This window comes from Lithobates pipiens, unplaced genomic scaffold (assembly GCF_037356315.1).
Source record: "Lithobates pipiens isolate NorthernLeopardFrog02 unplaced genomic scaffold, aLitPip1_a1.2 Scaffold_10, whole genome shotgun sequence".
NCBI classification, from domain to species: Eukaryota; Metazoa; Chordata; class Amphibia; order Anura; family Ranidae; genus Lithobates; species Lithobates pipiens.
Window position 1 is genome coordinate 26,273,709 of NW_027507686.1, and position 17,894 is coordinate 26,291,602.

General features: G+C 43.8%; 1 protein-coding gene across 2 annotated transcripts in view; it reads right to left on the reverse strand.

Annotated features, from left to right (window-relative positions):
• Window positions 1–3,027: 3,027 nt before the first annotated feature.
• The window catches only part of LOC143928299 (uncharacterized), a 39,542-nt gene continuing 24,675 nt past the window's right edge, over window positions 3,028–17,894 (reverse strand). For both annotated transcript variants that reach the window (XR_013262395.1, XM_077453106.1), the window contains exon 4: window positions 3,028–3,337. Coding sequence is in view for 1 of the 2 variants with exons in the window: in XM_077453106.1 (XP_077309232.1) it covers window positions 3,316–3,337 (22 nt within the window). In the remaining variant the exon portion in view is untranslated. The remainder of the gene's footprint in view (window positions 3,338–17,894) is intronic.

A 17,894-nucleotide genomic window follows, 5' to 3' on the forward strand; every position in this document is an offset into this window, starting at 1 on the left:
TGGGACGGATTCCAATGGCGCCACAACTTTTTTTCTTTTTTTCTTTCACTCTGTGAAAATTTCCCAATGCTCCTACGTTTAGTGGTTTTGTATATATTTTCTTTATTTATTATGGTCAGGACTAAAATAATGTAAAAATATTTTCTTTTTTTCATACAAATATGTAATTTTGCATATTAATATTATGTTTTCTCATTTTTATCATGTAGATTCACTTTACTTTTTGGTTAAACAAATAAATAAATAAATAAATAATGTTGATAATGGAGCTCAATAGCTCAAGATGAAATTTACACATATACATTTATACGTCAGAGCAACACTGCATAATATTTCATAGGCTCAGGTGTGGGATGCTCTGGGATGGATTCCAATGGCGCCACAACTTTTATTTTTATTTTTTCACTCTGTGAAAATTTCCCAATGCTCCTACGTTTAGTGGTTTTGTATATATTTTCTTTATTTATTATGGTCAGGAGGACTAAAATAATGTAAAAATATATTTTTTTTCATACAAATATGTAATTTTGCATATTAATATTATGTATTCTCATTTTCATCATGGAGATATATATTAACCTTTTGTTTTAAAAACAAAACATTGTTAATGGAGCTCAGTAGCTCAAAATGAGATTAAGCACAGAGCAAATTGTTTTTATTATTATACTTTAAGATACTTATATAGCGCTGTCAATTTACGCAGCGCTTTACATATACGTTGTACATTCACATCAGTCAACATGGCATAATATTTCATAGGCTCAGCTGTGGGATGGATTACAATGGCGCCACAACTTTTTTTTTTTTTTTTTTTTCACTTTGTAAAAATTGCCCAATGCTCAGATGTTTAGTGGTTTCGGATATATTTTCTTTATTTATTATGGTCAGGACTAAAATTATTTAAACATTTTTTTTTCATACAAATATGTAATTTTGCATATTAATATTATGTTTTATCATTTTTATCATGTAGATTCACTGTACTTTTTGTTTAAACAAATAAATAAATAAATAATGTTGATCATGGAGCTCAATAGCTCAAGATGAAATTTATACATATACATTTATAAGTCAGAGCAACATTGCATAATATTTCATAGGCTCAGGTGTGGGATGCTCAGGGATGGATTCCAATGGCGCCACAATTTATTTTTTATTTTTTTCCCTCTGTGCCCAATGTGCCTATGTTTAATTGTTTCGTATATATATATATATATATATATATATATATATATATATATATATATATATATATATATATATATATATTCTTTATTTATTATGGTCAGGACTAAAATTATAAAAAAAAAAAAATTCATACAAATATGTAATTTTGCATATTAATATTTTGTATTGTAGTTTTTATCATGTAGATCAGGGATATTCAATTAGTGGAGCTCCAGCTGTTGCAAAACCATCATGCCTCTGCCTCTGGGTGTCATGCTTGTGGCTGTCTGAGTCTTGCTATGCCTCATGGGACTCAGTCCTAGTCCTTAGACTAGTTCTGTAACAGCTGGAGGTCCACTAATTGCAAATGCCTGATGTAGATTCACTTTACTTTTTGTTTAAACAAAAATCTTGCGCTATTGAGGTCCATTATCAAAGTTTTTTTTTGTTTAAACAAAAAGTAAAGTGAATCTACATCAGGCATATGCAATAAAACTTTGATAATGGACCTCAATAGCTCAAGATGAAAATTACACATATACATTTATGTCAGAGCAACATTGCATAATATTTCACAGGCTCAGGTGTGGGATGCTCTGGGATGGATTACAATGGCGCCACAACTTTTTTATAAAAAAAATTTCACTCTGTTAAAATTTCCCTATGTTTAGTGGTTTTGTGTATATTTTCTTTATTTATTATGGTAAGGACTAAAATAATGTAAAAATATTTTTTTTTCATACACATATGTAATTTTGCATATAAATATTATGTATTCTCATTTTCATCATGCAGATTTATTAACCTTTTGTTTGAAAAACAAAGCGTTGTTAACGGAGCTTAGTAGCTCAAAATGAAATTTATGCACATACATTTATAAGTCAGAGCAACATGGCATAATATTTCATAGGCTCAGCTGTGGAATGCTCTGGGATGGATTCCAATAGCACCACAACTTATTTATTTGCATGCAGATTTACTTTACCTTTTGTTAAAAGAACATTTTTTAATGGAGCTCAGTAGCTCAAGATGAAATTTATGCATATACATATCAGAGCACAGAAATCTGATGTGAAAGGGGGAAGGGCTGAGGACTCAGGACTCTGATGTGAAAGGGGGGAAGGGCTGAGGACTCTGATGTGAAAGAAGGGAGGAGGGGCTGAGGACTCTGATGTGAAGGGGGGGTTCTGAGGCCTCTGATGTGAAAGAAGGGGGGGAGGGGCTGAGGACGCTGATGTGAAAGGAGGGCTGAGGTGGACTGAGGACTGAGAAAAAGATGGAACAAATGAAAAAGGGGGAACAAATGAATTCTGATGTGAAAGAAGGGGGCCCAAGGACTCCGATGTGAAAGGGGGTTGTGGTGGACCGAGGACTGAGAAAAGGGGGGAACAAATTAATTCTGATGTGAAAGAAGGGGGCCCAAGGACTCTAATGTGAAAAAGGAACAACTGAAATCTAATATGAAAAAGGGGGGACTGAGGACTCTGATGTAAAAGGAAGGGGTGGCTTAAGGCTCGGATAAGAAAGGGGGGTGCGGTGAAGATTCTGATGTGAAAGGAAGGGGGAGCTGATGACTCTGAGGTGAAAGGAAGGGGAGGGGAGTTCTTACATACTAGGGGTCCCATTTTAGACTGGGGTGAGAATTTGCATATTTTCATGGGGTGCTGTGAAGGAAAAAACTGCCCTAGGCAGCTGCCTATGCTGCCTTTCCCTACATATGTAGTTAATCATCTTTAAATAATTTAATAAATACCTGGAAGGGTCACACTGACACATTATCACACTTATGAAATCATTACCTGAATCAAGAATAAAAATGAATCCCTAGAGCTTCAAAAAGAATCACTGGCAGCTGCAGACTTTTTATTATTTTTCTGCTTTATTATTTCTTAACTGGGAGAAAACACACAGAATAATAAAAAAAAGCCCTTTAAAAAAGCTGTACCGTGCAGTAATGATTTTTGCCAGAAGATGTCCTCAGCATCATTTAACCCACCTCCTCTGAGCCCAGTTCATCCTGGCTCCACCTACAGTCTGTGAATGGATAGTGATAAAAGAAGCAGCTCAGTGATGAGTTAGTCTCTCTCTGTCACTCTGCTCTCTCCTCCTCATCATGCTCCTTGTCACTGATTGGCTCTCTGTGTTGCTTCACCCTCTTCCAGTCTGAGCTCTGGGAATGCAAATGACACAGGTCACATTCAGGTGTTTACAAAAAAAAAAAAAATGAAAATGCATTTTATTGATTGCTGCATTTATTTCTATCATTCTATCTGTCTGGAGTTTGGCTTTAAGAAGCAGCTCCCCCAGGATGGGACGTCGGCTCCTCGCAGCACAGAGCGATTCTGAGCCTCTGACCTCCCACGCTCCGTCATTACATGTAATGTGGACATCGCTGTCTGCCAGATCATTCTTTAACACGCCAGATATCATTATTATCTCCCCGAAGGACGGCTTCTAATTTTTCTTATTTTTAGCCCGAGAAAAATGACCCATAAATGACAGTCTGTATATTCCTCGCCGACAAGTGACATCATCGACTTCTGAACTCCGTCCAAACCCGACAAAAAAAAAATTAGGTGATTCCGACACCAAGTCAGAGTCTGAGAAGCGCCACAAACAACAAACTCCTCCGCCAAAAAGTATCAGCCGCGCCCGACTGCGCAAATCTATCGTATCGCCATAGAAAGCGGATTTCATCCGTGACGGCTCAGAGTGGGTCAGTGCTGGTAAATCCAGAGAACGCATCAGTGTCTGTACCAGAGGAGCTTACACTCTAATGTCCCCCCACAGTCACACACTATTATTATTATACATTTATATATTTCTGACATATACTGCAGTGCTGTACAGAGAACACTGAGCCAGTCACATTAGTTTTTCACCAGAGGAGCTTACACTCTAATGCCCCCACCACTACTACTATTATTATTATACATTTATATATCTCTGACATATACCATAGTGCTATATAGAGACACATCAGTCTCTGCACCAAAGGAGCTCACACTCTAACGCCCCTACTACTATTATACATTTATATATCTCTGACATATGCTGCAGTGCAGAACATATTATCATTTAACTACTTACATCAGTCTCTGCACCAGAGGAGCTAACGCTCTAATGCCCCCACCACCACTACTACTATTATTACACATTTATATATCTCTGACATATACCATAGTGCTGTACAGAGGCACATCAGTCTCTGCACCAGAGGAGCTTACTCTCCAATTTCTTACTTATATCAGTCTCTGCACCAGAGGAGCTCACACTCTAATGCCTCCTCCACCACCACTACTACTATTATTATACATTTATATATCTCTGACATATCCTGCAGTACTGTACAGATTTTTATAGCTCTGACATATACTGCAGTGCTGTACAGAGAACACTGAGCAAGTCACATCAGTCTCTGCACCAGAGGAGCTTGCACTCTAATGTCTAGCCTGAGGGTGTTATGGCTTTGTTCAGGATGGTATATTTAGTTTTCTTTATGTTTTTGCTATGCTGATGTCAGCTATTTTTGTTTATATATATATTTTTTTTATTTTGTATATATGTAAATATGTTTTTATTATGTTTGTAAGATTTTTAATAAACAAAAAAATGTACACTCTAATGTCCCCCCCACAATCACACACTATTATTCTTATTACTTTTGTTTCAGTCTCATTGATGGTGGTGGACGGTTGGCAAGCCACCCCCCACTAGCACCAATAGATAGATTCATGCAGTGCATGAATCTATCTATGGCCGCTACTTCCACCCCCGCAGGGCGCCTGAATTACAGCGGCAGGGGGTGGTTTTAAGGCACCTGATTAGAGCCATAGGCTCTGATAGGCGTAAAAAAAAAAAAAAATGTGACCTGCGAGTGCCATGCTGTGTTAGAAATGCAAATTAATATTCGCTTTCCTAACACTAAACCGCCTTTCCACCAATCAGGGGCTTGGATCTGTTACCCGTCACCTGATTGGCTGAAACGACAGGCAGGCGTCCAATCATAGCAGAGGACAGGTGGAGAGCACGGGCGAAGATATCGAGGAGCTGTCCAACCGAGACAGGTAAGTGCAGACAGCGGGCCGGCAGGGGGAACACTGGCAGCATTTGATATGGCACAGTGGCTGTGTTTGATGGCCACAGTGGCAACAATTGATGGGCACAGTGGCGGCAATTGATGGGCACAGTGGGAGCAATTGATGGGCACAGTGGCGGCAATTGATGGGCACAGTGGCTGCATTTGATGAGCACAGTGGCTGCATTTTATGGGGCACAGTGGCTGCATTGGATGGCACAGTGGCGGCAAATGATGGGAACAGTGGCTGCGATTGATGGCACAGTGGCTGCGATTGATGGGCACAGTGGATGCGATTGATGGCACAGTGGATGCGATTGATGGCACAGTGGCTGCGATTGATGGCACAGTGGTGGCAATTGATGGGCACAGTGGCTGCGAATGATGGGCACAGTGGCTGTGATTGATGGCACAGTGGCTGCGATCGATGGGCACAGTGGCTGCGATTGATGGGCTCAGTGGCTGCGATTGATGGCACAGTGGCTGCGATTGATGGCACAGTGGCTGCGATTGATGGCACAGTGGCTGCGATTGATGGGCACAGTGGCTGCGATTGATGGCAAAGTGGCTGCGTTTGATGGCACAGTGGTGGCTAGGGATGAGCCGAACAACCCCCTGTTCGGTTCGCACCAGAACCTGTGAACAGACCTAAACTTCGTGTGAACTTTAGAACCCTATTAAAGTCTATGGGACTCGAACGTTCACAATCTAAAGTGCTCATTTTAAAGGGTAATATGCAAGTTACTGTCCTAAAAAGTGTTTGGGGACCCGGGTCCTGCCCCAGGGGACATGGATCAATGCAAAAAAAAGTTTTAAAAACAGCCGTTTTTTCAGGAGCAGTGATTTTAATAATGATTAAAGTGAAACAATAAAAGTGTAATATTCCTTTAAATTTCGTAGCTGGGGGGTATCTATAGTATGCCTGTGAAGGGGCGCATGTTTCTGGTGCTTAGAACTGTCCCTGCACAAAGTGTCATTTGTGCAGGAAAAATGTCTTTTAAAATCACTTGCGGCTAAATTGTCGGCTCCCCGTAATACAGAGAACACTCAATGAGTCTTCTCTGTATTAGCCGACAATTCATTCATTCATTGATTAAAAAAAAAAAAAAAAAGCGTGGGGGTTCCCCTAAATTCAATTACCAGGCCCTTCAGGTCTGACATGGATATTAAGGGGAACCCCGTGTCAAAAAAAAAAAAAAAATTGGCGTGGGGGTCCCCCTAAATATCCATACCAGACCCTTCAGGTCTGATATGGATATTAAGGGGAACCCCGCATCAAATTTAAAAAAAATTTACGTGGGGGTCCCCCTAAAAATCCATACCAGACCCTTTATCCGAGCATGCAACCTGACAGGCCGCAGGAAAAGAGGGGGAGACGAGAGAGCGCCCCCCCTCCCTCCTGAACCGTACCAGGCCACACACCCTCAACATTGGGAGGATGCTTTGGGGGTCTGTGACCCCTCAAAGCACCTTGTCCCCATGTTGATGAGGACAAGGGCCTCATCCTCACAACCCTGGCCAATGGTTGTGAGGGTCTGCGGGCGGGGGGCTTATCAGAATCTGGAAGCCCCCTTTAACAAGGGGACCCCCAGATCCCGGCCCCACCCCTGTTTGAAATGGTAAGGGGGTACAAAAGTACCCCTACCATTTCACAAAGAAAGTGTAAAAATGGTTAAATAAGACAAACACACTTTTGAAAAATTCCTTTATTAAAAATAAAAAAAATAAAAAAAAGATTCCAGCGGTGCTAATCCACTCTTGCTATCCAGCGACGGATCTCCGGGGTCCAGCGATGGATGATCATATCCAGCGACGGGGGATCTCTCAGTCCAGCGCTGTCCATACATCCTTCTTCTGTCTCCATTGCGGAGACACTGCAGAGATCCCAGCGCTGACGTTTCTTGTATTAGGAGGGCGGGGCCACCCGTCACCTGACCCCGCCCCTCTGACGCTGGAGAGGGAAGCCAGGGGTTCCCCAGTGACGTGTGGGTGACCCCACCCCCTCTGATGTAACGCAGGTTTCCGTTTTTGGCTTTGCATTGATCCATGTCCCCTGGGGCAGGACCCAGGTCCCCAAACACTTTTTAGGACAGTAACCTGCATATTACCCTTTAAAATGAGCACTTTAGATTTCTCCCATAGACTTGTATAGGGTGTTCCGGCTTTTCGAATTTGCTGCGAACAGCCCAAATTGTTCACTGTTCGCTGAACAGGCGAACAGGCAATGTTCGAGTAGAACATGAGTTCGACTCGAACTCGAAGCTCATCCCTAGTGGTGGCAATTGATGGGCACATTGGCTGCGATTGATGGCACAGTGGCTGTGTTTGATGGCACAGTGGTGGCAATTAATGGGCACAGTGGCTCCGATTGATGGCACAAGGGCACAGGGGCTGCGATTGATGGTACGGTGAGGCTGCAATTGATGGGGTTTTTTTCAGAATTAGTTTGCCCCCCAAAAATTGTGAGCACCAACCGCCACTGGCGAGAATTGTAATTTAGAGAACAAGTGTCTCTCTTACGCTTATGCATTTGTTACGCTATAAACGATCTGCGCATATCGCTTTTTATGCAGAATCTGTTTTATTTTTTATTTTTTTATCTGGGAAAAAAGGAATATTATGGTGTGAAGCGTAGCGTGGTGTGGGAGCGAGGAGCATCCAATTCATCTCCGTCACCCCGACCAATCACGCTTGTGTATTGTTTCAGGCTGACCTCGTGGTGAAAAGTGAGGATTCAGAAGATAATTGGAATTCATATTCGGTTACTTCCCATGTCAGATGGACGCGGAGGAGAGGGAAGACTTCAGAGTTTAACGATTGTAATATTTTCACACTTCTGTCACTGCCAATGTCTGAGACGCAATTTTCATTTCACAGCTTAACAGGGCGGCCGAAAAAAATAATTTGTGCCACGCAAGAACACAGCGCAATATGACCGTGGGTGGGGGAGGGGCATTGAATCAATTTTAGGATAGATTTGCTAAATTCACTAAAAGAGATTGGAGGAGATTTACTGAAACTAAAGCACTCAGAATCTGGTGCAGTTGGGCATTGTAGCCAATCAGCTTCTAACTTTTAGATTGTTTAACCGCTTGTGGAACGCCCACCACACATTAACTGCGTCCGGGCGGCTACTCTGCACCAAATCATGTACCTAGTAGGTGATCTGACACTTCCGGGTCTGGAGCGTGCACCTCCGGCGAACCGCATCTGCTGTGATTATACACAACGGGAGCCCAGCGGCGGGTGCCGTGGCACCCACTGATTATACAGCACAGAGGCAAAACGACGATCTGCCTATGTAAACAAGGCAGATTGTCGTTCTGTCAGAGGGGAAGGAATTGATCCTGTGTTTCTGCTAAACAGGAACACAGATCTTTGCCTTCCCCTAGTCAACGCCCCTCCCCCACTGTGAGTAAGCACAACTTAGACATTTAGGACGGATTCACACCTATGCAAATTAGTTTCCCCCCGCATCCAATTCACATAGCAGGAGAATGTAACTGGCTCTCTATGGAGCCGGTTCACATATCTCTGTTTGCTGCAGAGCAAACTGCACAAAAACGCTGTGCGTCTTTGGCTCCATTTCAGGGCCGAGTTCAGGCATAGAATCGGCCCTGATTCGTCCCTGACACAGGGGAACAGGGACGCACATCGCTCCTGTGCGATCTGCAACGGGTTATAGTGTGAACCCGGCCTTAACCCTTTGATGGGCCCTGATGTTAATTCTTTCCCTGCCAGTGTTATTAGTACAGTGACAGTGCATACTTTTTTAGCACTGATCACTGTATTAGTGTCACTGGCCCCCAAAAAGTATCAAAAGTGTCAGTTAGTGGCCGATTTCACCGCAATATCGCAGTCAAGTCGCTGATCACCACCATTATTAGTAAAAAAAAAAAATATCCCATAGTTTATAGACGCTATATAACTTTTGCGCAAACCAATCAATATACGCTTATTGGGATTTTTTTTTTTACCAAAATTATGTAGCAGAATACATATTGGCCTAAATTGATGAAGAAATTCAATATTTTTTTTTTTTTTTACATTTTTTTATCGAATGTGTTTTATAGCAGAAAATAAAAAATATTGTTTTTTTTTTTGGTGTTTTCAAAATTGTTGGTCTTTGTTTATAGTGCAAAAAATAAAAACCACAGAGGTGATCAAATACCACCAAAAGAAAGCTCTATTTGTGGGGGAAAAAAGGACATCAATTTTAATTGGGTACAACATCGCAGGACCGCCCAATTGTCAGTTAAAGCAACGCAGTGCAGTATCGCAAAAAATAGCCTGGTCATGAATGGGGGGTAAACCTTCCAAAGCTAAAAAAACCTGGAAGCTGATTGGCTACCATGCACAGCTGCACCAGACTGTGGGCTCTCCAGTTTTATGTCAGCCACAGACATATCAAGCAATGAACCATCATAAATTAAGTTTAAAGAGATCTTTAATTACGAAAATGATCATTGGAGGCAACAGAGAAAAGATCAGTATAGCACACCTCCCAACTTTTTGAAATGGGAATGAGGGTCACCTATTAGCAAACGTATGTAGCCATAGGCCCCCACCCCCGGCCACGCCCTCATAAAGGAGAATTATGGGGGGGGGGGGGGAAATTATTAGTTAAACCATACCTCCCAACATTTTGGGATGGGAATGAGGGACACCTGCTAGCAACTGTATGTAGGCATAGGACACGCCCCCTGCCACACCGTCTTAAAGGAGAATTAACCAAAAAAAAAGGTTAATTAAAGAGGAGGGCCGTTTAAAAAAAAAAAAAAAAAAAAGTCAGCAGCTGCAAACACTGCAGTTGCTGACTTAATAAGCATACTTACCTGTCCAGGGCGCCCGCGATATCGGCCGCCCGAGGCCGACCTGTCCCTCGGCTCTCGGGTCCCAGGGCCGCCATTCTTTCTAAGGGAAACAGGCAGTGGAGCCTTGCGGCTTCACTGCCCGTTTCCTACTGCGCATGTGCGAGTCGCGCAGCGCTTTGTGAATGGGACGCGCTGTGTTCTGGGACACACAATTCCCAGAACACAGCACAACCCATTACCCAGAAAACAACGCGACAAGGAGAGAAGAAAGAAGATCTCCGCGGAGGAGGAAGAGGCAGATTAGGATTATGTGCCTAGCAACAGGCATTTTTTTTTTTTTTTTTTTTAAGATTTTTTTGTAATTTTTAATGTTTTTTTTTTTTTTCAGGAGGGTGGCCCTCCACTTTAAATCCACAAGGGTTTTTTTTTACCACTACTATTCCTTTACATTGTGAAAAGAAAAGAAAACAAAACTGCACTCAGGTGTAATAAATACAATAATTGGAAAGCCGCGGTTCTTACATATCTAAATATGACTCGAAATAAAGAAAAAACAATAGAATCGCGCTAACCTTGTGATTAAAAAAACAAAATCACATGGTTTAATCACAGGGTTAGCGCGATTCTATAGTTTTTTTTTCCTTTATATTGGTTTTAAAAATGTACAAATGCAGCAATTTAGAAATTGGATGAAAGGTTTAGCTCTGGGAAACACTTATTGAAAGATAAAAAGTGCATTTTATATACATCTATATAGATCAGACCCAAAAATGAGGGATAAATGAGGAGGAATGAGGGACAGAGGGACTTTGTTCAAAATCAAGGACAGTCCCTTGAAATCAGGGACAATTAGGAGCTATGGTGTAGTCAGATTTGAAAGGATTTTCCACCATGACAGGATAAAATGATGCACAGAATTGTTCATGGAGAAAAAGCTGTCATGGGCTCCCTTCAGTGCTGCCCACAGGTACAAATACCCAAGATGGTAAACCCGTCCACATCCCCAGTCATTTCATCATGTGAGCAGTACTGGAGGGAGCATGAAGCAGCACTTGACACTGGAAAGGAATCATTTATGGCGGCAAGGCGCCCAAACTTTTTTTTTTCTTTTTTTTTGTGTGTCGAGTAACGGGGTGGCTAACATTTTTCCCTTTAATTATTGCTCTCACTGTGACATTTGTGGTGATACTTCACATGTGTGGTGCAATCACTGTTTACATACATGTGTGAGGGACATATGCATGCTTTTGCATTTGCGTGTATGTACGTGTTAAATTATTTTAATTTATTTTATTATAAAAAAATTTTTTTTTATATATATATATCTTTTTTTTAAATATAACTTTATTGCTATTACAAGAGGGCTAACAGGTCCCCTATGTGATGGCAAAGGCTGGTGATGGGCAGGGCAGGACTTAGGGTGGTGGGGGCCCCTGGGCTTGAGTCACTTTCTGGCCCTACCTTCTATACATTACCGTATTTATCGGTGTATAACACGCGCTGGCATATAACACGCACCCCAAGTTTAGGAGGGAATTTTAAGGAAAAAAACTTTTAGGAGGGAAGTTTAAGGAAAAAACTTACATTTAAATGCCCATCAATGCAGCCTTATCAGTGTCCATCTGCAGCCTTGCCCAGTGGCGGAATTATAGGGGTCGCCAAGATCGCCATGGCGACCGGGCCCCTTGCTGCGGGGGGGGGGGGGCCCAAGGGCCCCCTGCACTCTTCGATAGGAGGGAAGGCTGAGAGGAGCTCCCTGATCATCAGCCGAACTGAAATCGGCTCTGTGCGGGAGCTCCTCACATTAGGCTTAGTAGTGAAAGCAGTGTGTGCTCTTTGTCTCCCCCTAGAGTACAGTACCCGGCAGGAAGAGCCAGGAAGGTAAATGCCTGCCGTTTTTTTTAATAAGACTATCTACTGTATTTGTGTTTGTATGTGTGTGTGTGTGTGAGCATGCTTGTATGAGTGAACATGCTTGTATGTATGTGTGTGTGAACATGCTTGTATGTATGTGTGTGTGTGTGTGAGCATGCTTGTGTGTGCATGTGTGTGAGCATGCTTGTATGTGCGTGTGAGCATGCTTGTATGTGCGTGTGAGCATGCTTGTATGTGCGTGTGTGTGTGAGCATGCTTGTATGTGCGTGTGTGAGCATGCTTGTATGTGTGTGTGTGTAAGAATGCATGTATGTGTGTGTGCGTGTGTGTGAGCATGTATGTGTGTGTGTGAGAGCATACATGTGTGTGTGTGTGTGAGCATACATGTATGTGTGTGTGAGCATGCTTGTGTGTGCGTGTGAGCATGCTTGTGTGTGCATGAGCATGCTTGTATGTGCGTGTGTGTGTGTGAGCATGCTTGTATGTGCGTGTGTGAGCATGCTTGTATGTTTGTGAGCATGCATGTATGTGTGTGTGTGTGTGTGTGAGCCTGCATGTATGTGTGTGTGTGTGTGTATGTGTGAGCATGCATGTATGTGTGTGTGTGAGCATACATGTATGTGTGTGTGAGCATGCTTGTGTGTGCATGAGCCTGCTTGTATGTGCGTGTGTGTGTGTGTGAGCATGCTTGTATGTGCGTGTGTGAGCATGCTTGTATGTTTGTGAGCATGCATGTATGTGTGTGTGTGTGAGCATGCATGTGTGTGTGTGTGTGTGTGTGAGCATGCGTGTGTGTGTGCGAGCATGCTTGTATGTGTGTGTGTGAGCATTAATGTGTGTGTGTGAGCATTAATGTATGTTTGTGTGTGTGAGCATGCTTGTATGTGTATGAGTGTGTGTGAGCATGCTTGTATGTGTGTGTGTGAGAGCATGCATGTATGTATGTGTGTGTGTGTGTTCATATATGTATGTGTATGTGCATGTGTTTATCAGTGGTGGTGCATCCAAAAGGGTGCACAGGTTCCACCCCATCTATGACCAAAGGATAGACTCATGCATAGCATAGCATGAATCTATTCATGGCCACCGCTGCCACCCCCATATTTAGGTGTCTGGTCCCTTTTGGGGTGCCGGGTGCCTGAATTACAGCGGCGGGGGGGGGGGGGGGTGCACCACCTGATTAGAGCCATGGGCAATAATAGGCTTCAAAATAGGTGAACAGCGAGCGCCATGCTTGACGCTCACAGTCTACCCAGGTGTGTTAGAAAAGTGAATTAATATTCACTTTCCTAACACTGAACGGCCTCTCCACCAATCAGGTGTGTGGGTCTTTTACCCATCACCCGATTGGCTGAAACGATAGACACAGCTATTGGACGCCCATAATGAGGAGAGGACGGGAGATGAGGATGGCAGTAGCTGCATGGAGGACCCCGCTCATGGCCGTTACCCGCTGCCCCACCAAGACAGGGTAAGTGGCGGGCAGACAGTGAGCGGGCGGTGGGGATTCACAGTGGCAGCATTTGATGGGCACACCAACAGCATTTGATGTGCACAGTAGCAGCATTTGATGGGCACAGTGGCAGCATCTGATGGGTACACTGGCAGCATTTGATGGGCACAGCGGTGGCATTTGATGGGCACAGCGGCAGAGTTTGATGGGCACAGTAGTGACATTTGATGGTACAGTGGTGGCATTAGATGGTACAGTGGTGGCGTTTGATGGGCACAGTGGCTGTAATTGATGTTTTTTAAATCGGTTCCTTTATATGCAGCCACCCACTTGGGACTGGGCCCTGGTGTTCCACCATCGGGCTCGGAGAAAAGAGCCCTGTCCGGAGGTCGGGGGGGGGGGGGGGGGCGCCATGGTTTCCTGCATCGGGACCCTGAAGGTTCTAGTTACGCCACTGGCCTTGCCCATCCATCTGCAGCCTTGTCCAGTGTCATTTGCAGCCTTGTCATTGCAGTCTTGAAGTTTAAAAATGGCACCACCGAGATACAGAGTCCTGTGTATCTCAGTGGCTCTCGGGTCCTTTCGCAGTCCCGAGCAGAGCCGAGAGTAGCCGAGTGTACTCGGCTCGGCTCACAATCACGCCCAGTCCCTGTGTTATGCCTATCATAGGGCGGGACTGGGCGTGACTGTGAGCCGAGCCGAGTACACTCAGCTATGTATTTCGGCGGGGCCCCCTATTGTGCGGGGCCCATGGGCTTGAGCCCAGTCAAGCCCAATGGTAAGTCCAGCCCTGGCCCTACTCTTTAGGCTGCATTCACACCTGCAATTGCACCCGCACTTTGATTAGATATGAGAACCCTAGTGGGGATTCCCACAATCAGCTGTGGGAGGAAGCCCTATTGAAAGCGATGGAAGGCTGTCGCATCCTGGAGATATTCAATATGCTTGGGGGGGCCCGTGGGGGGCCCCGGGCGGGGTGGTGTTGTGGTTGGGATTTGAACCCACTGTGCTGCCCCGGGGGCAACCCAACTTTATGGATTTTTCTATTACTTAATGTCTCAAAGGTCTCCAGAAAAAAATGGAGAGTGTGACTCTCCCCAATGGAGACCCTTTTTCCTTCATCCAGGGCTTTAGATACATTTTAGTATGGCTTTATTATATGAGTCCACTTTATGGTATTTGTGTTTTTGTAGTACCCTTTAGAGGCAGTTGCAGGGCAAACCAAAGTAAACTCAGTATCATCTAAATGCATCTAAATGCAGTAAAAATTTTGGGCTACAAGGTAAGTAGAGCATAAATGCACTAACGTGTTTTGACTGTCAGGGCTTAAATTGCCCAAAACATGTGTTAACTGTTATGAAAGCCATGCATGACAGGTAAATACTATTGCTTCTAACAGCGATCATCACTGTTAGAAGCAATAATAACTGTAAGCAATAATAACTGTAGGAAGTAATAAAAGATTAGAAAAATCCCTAATTACCTCCCCCAAGGTAAGAAAAAAATTCCAAAGAATTACGACAAAAAATTACGACAAAAAATTACGACAAAAAATTACAACTTCAAAAAAACTCACCATGCCTCTTACTAAATACCTTGGACTGTCTGCTTTCCAAAAAGGGGTGGGTACTTTTAGGGCATCAAGAGAGATAGGCTGTCTGTGCATACTGTAAAGATTCATTTTCAGATATATACCATAGTTTGTAGACTATAACTTTTACACAGACTAAATAATAGACATTGATTTGGGTAATTTTTCAAAAAGAAATGTAGCAGAGTACATTTTGGTCTAAATTTATGAAGAAAGATTATTTGTTCGCAACATTTTATAACAGAAAAAATTGTTTTTTTTTTTTTTTCAAAATTGTCAGTATTTTTTATATATCAAAAAATTTAAACCCAGTGGTGATTAAATACTGCCAAAAGAAAGAAAAGTGAAAGAAAAAAATGAAAGAAATTAAATTTGTGTACAGTGTTGCATGACCGCGCAATCGCCATTTAAATTAACGCAATGCCAAATAGCAAAATATGGCCTGGTCATGAAGTGTGTAAAACCTTCCGGAGGTCAAGTAGATAAACCAATCAGGGATCCTAGGTGTTATTAATTACCAAATATGGCCATGGTCATGTAAAACCTTCTGGAGGTCAAGTAAATAAACCAATCAGGGATCCCGGGTGTTGTTATTTACCAAATATGGTCATGTAAAACCTTCTGGAGGTCAAGTTGTTAATCATTGCCATGAGTAAGCCCTGATGGCCCGAAACACGTTAGCCATATTTATGCTGTACTTACCATATAGCCAATAAATTTTACCACGTTTGGATGAAACTGAGTTGCCGGCTGGAGTTTACTTTGGATTCGGTATTCTAGTGAGAGTGGAGATACTATAAGCCTGAGCACCAATATTTCGAACCCCTATATGGGAGTTGGTTTTGAGCGATGCTTATCAGTGTTTTCGTTGTAGGGCAATGTCTTTTGCCCACAAAGTATTGATCTGCGTGTCTTCAGAAGAATTGAGAGCTGGAGAGGCCATCAGCAATAGGTTGGGGAGGCGTCAAGGGTGACCTTTCCCCCCGAAAACTTTTAGCGCTAATTGGAAAAATTGGGAGTTATTAAAGAAAGTTCTCCCACCCGTACACTCCGCTAAATCTTTTGACCTGTCACCGATAAATGTGACCGATACCCCGAGACAGCTATTTAATTATTGCTGGTTTGAGCTTGGATGAAAAACAGACCCCTCTAATGGAATCCACTCCGCATCTCGGAGGTGTGCGCCGCTCCTAATCTCTGCTAGAATTGCAGTTAATTCGACCCGCAGAGCGGAGGGCTTTGGGATTTCCTGGATAATCTATTCCAGATCGGGCCGCTGATGAATGTTCCCCCCCATCCTCCGCCGTTCACAAGTGCGAACGCTCTACGCTCGTTTGGCTGGGCTGTTCCCATCGCACCAGTAAATCCTGCCGGGCCGTGGCGTCCCAGCGTGGGAGAATTATCGGCTGTTGACGGGCATATTCATCATGGCGAGACCGTGTTTTCTGGCTGTAGGCGATCTGAGGGCCGGCGGTGTGCTTTTCCTGGATAATCCTTGCCGTTGGGTCACACGGTTTTCATTGTTGATACTCTCACTGATATTAGACACTATTCCTCCCACTGACAGCAATGATGGGGCACTATTCCCCCCACTGATACCAATGATGGGGCACTATTCCTCCCACTGACACCAATGATGGGGCACTATTCCTCCCACTGACACCAATGATGGGACACTATTCCTCCCACTGACACCAATGATGGGGCACTATTCTTCCCACTGACACCAATGATGGAGCACTATTCCTCCCACTGACACCAATGATGGGACACTATTCCTCCCACTGACAGCAATAATGGGGCACTATTCCCCCCACTGATACCAATGATGGGGCACTATTCCTCCCACTGACACCAATGATGGGGCACTATTCCTCCCACTGACACCAATGATGGGACACTATTCCTCCCACTGACACCAATGATGGGGCACTATTCCTCCCACTGACAGCAATGATTGGGCAGTATTCCCCCCACTGATACCAATGATGGGGCACTATTCCTCCCACTGACACCAAACCAATGATGGGGCATTATTCTTCCCACTGATGGGGCACAATTCTTTTTACTGATACCAATGATGGGGTACTATTCCCCCTAATGAAACCAACAATTGGACATTATTCTTTCCAATGATGGGTTACTATTCCTCCCACGGATACCAACAATTGGGCATTATTCTTCCCACTGGCCCTTTTCCCCGGTGCGATTTTCGGCATGGCAATGTGTGTCAGCAGACATTCTTCACCTCTCTGATAGGTAATTTCATCCAAAATTGATTTCTCAGTGGTTGGTGGATGCTGGAGCATGAACGTCCTTTAATTGATTCTTCCATTTCTCAGGGATATTTATGAGTTTTCCGTGCTGAGTCTGAGTCTGTACACCCACTGTGCCCATTATGAGGGGTTCCCACCATCCCTGTGCTGAGTTCCTGGGTCTGTTTACCCGCTGTGCCCATTATGAGGGGTTCCCACCATCCCTGTGCTGAATTCCCGGGTCTGAGCACCCGTTGTGCCCATTATGAGGGGTTCCCACAAACCCTGGGCTGAGTTCCCAAGTCTGCACACCTGCTTTGCCCATTTTGACTGGTTCCCACCATCCCTGTGCTGAGTTCCCGGGGCTGCATATCTGTTGCGCCCATTATGAGGGTGCCCACCATCCCTGTGCTGAGGTCCTGAGTCTCTACACCTGCTGTGCCCATTATAAATGGTTCCCACCATCCCTGTGCTCAGTTCCTGGGTCTGTATACCCACTGTGCCCATTATAAGGGGTTCCCACCATCCCTGTGCTGAGTTCCCAGGTCTGAACACCCGTTGTGCCCATTATGACTGGTTCCCACCATCCCTGTGCTGAGTTCCTGAGTCTTTACACCTGCTGTGCCCATTATAAGTGGTTCCCACCATCCCTTTGCTGAGT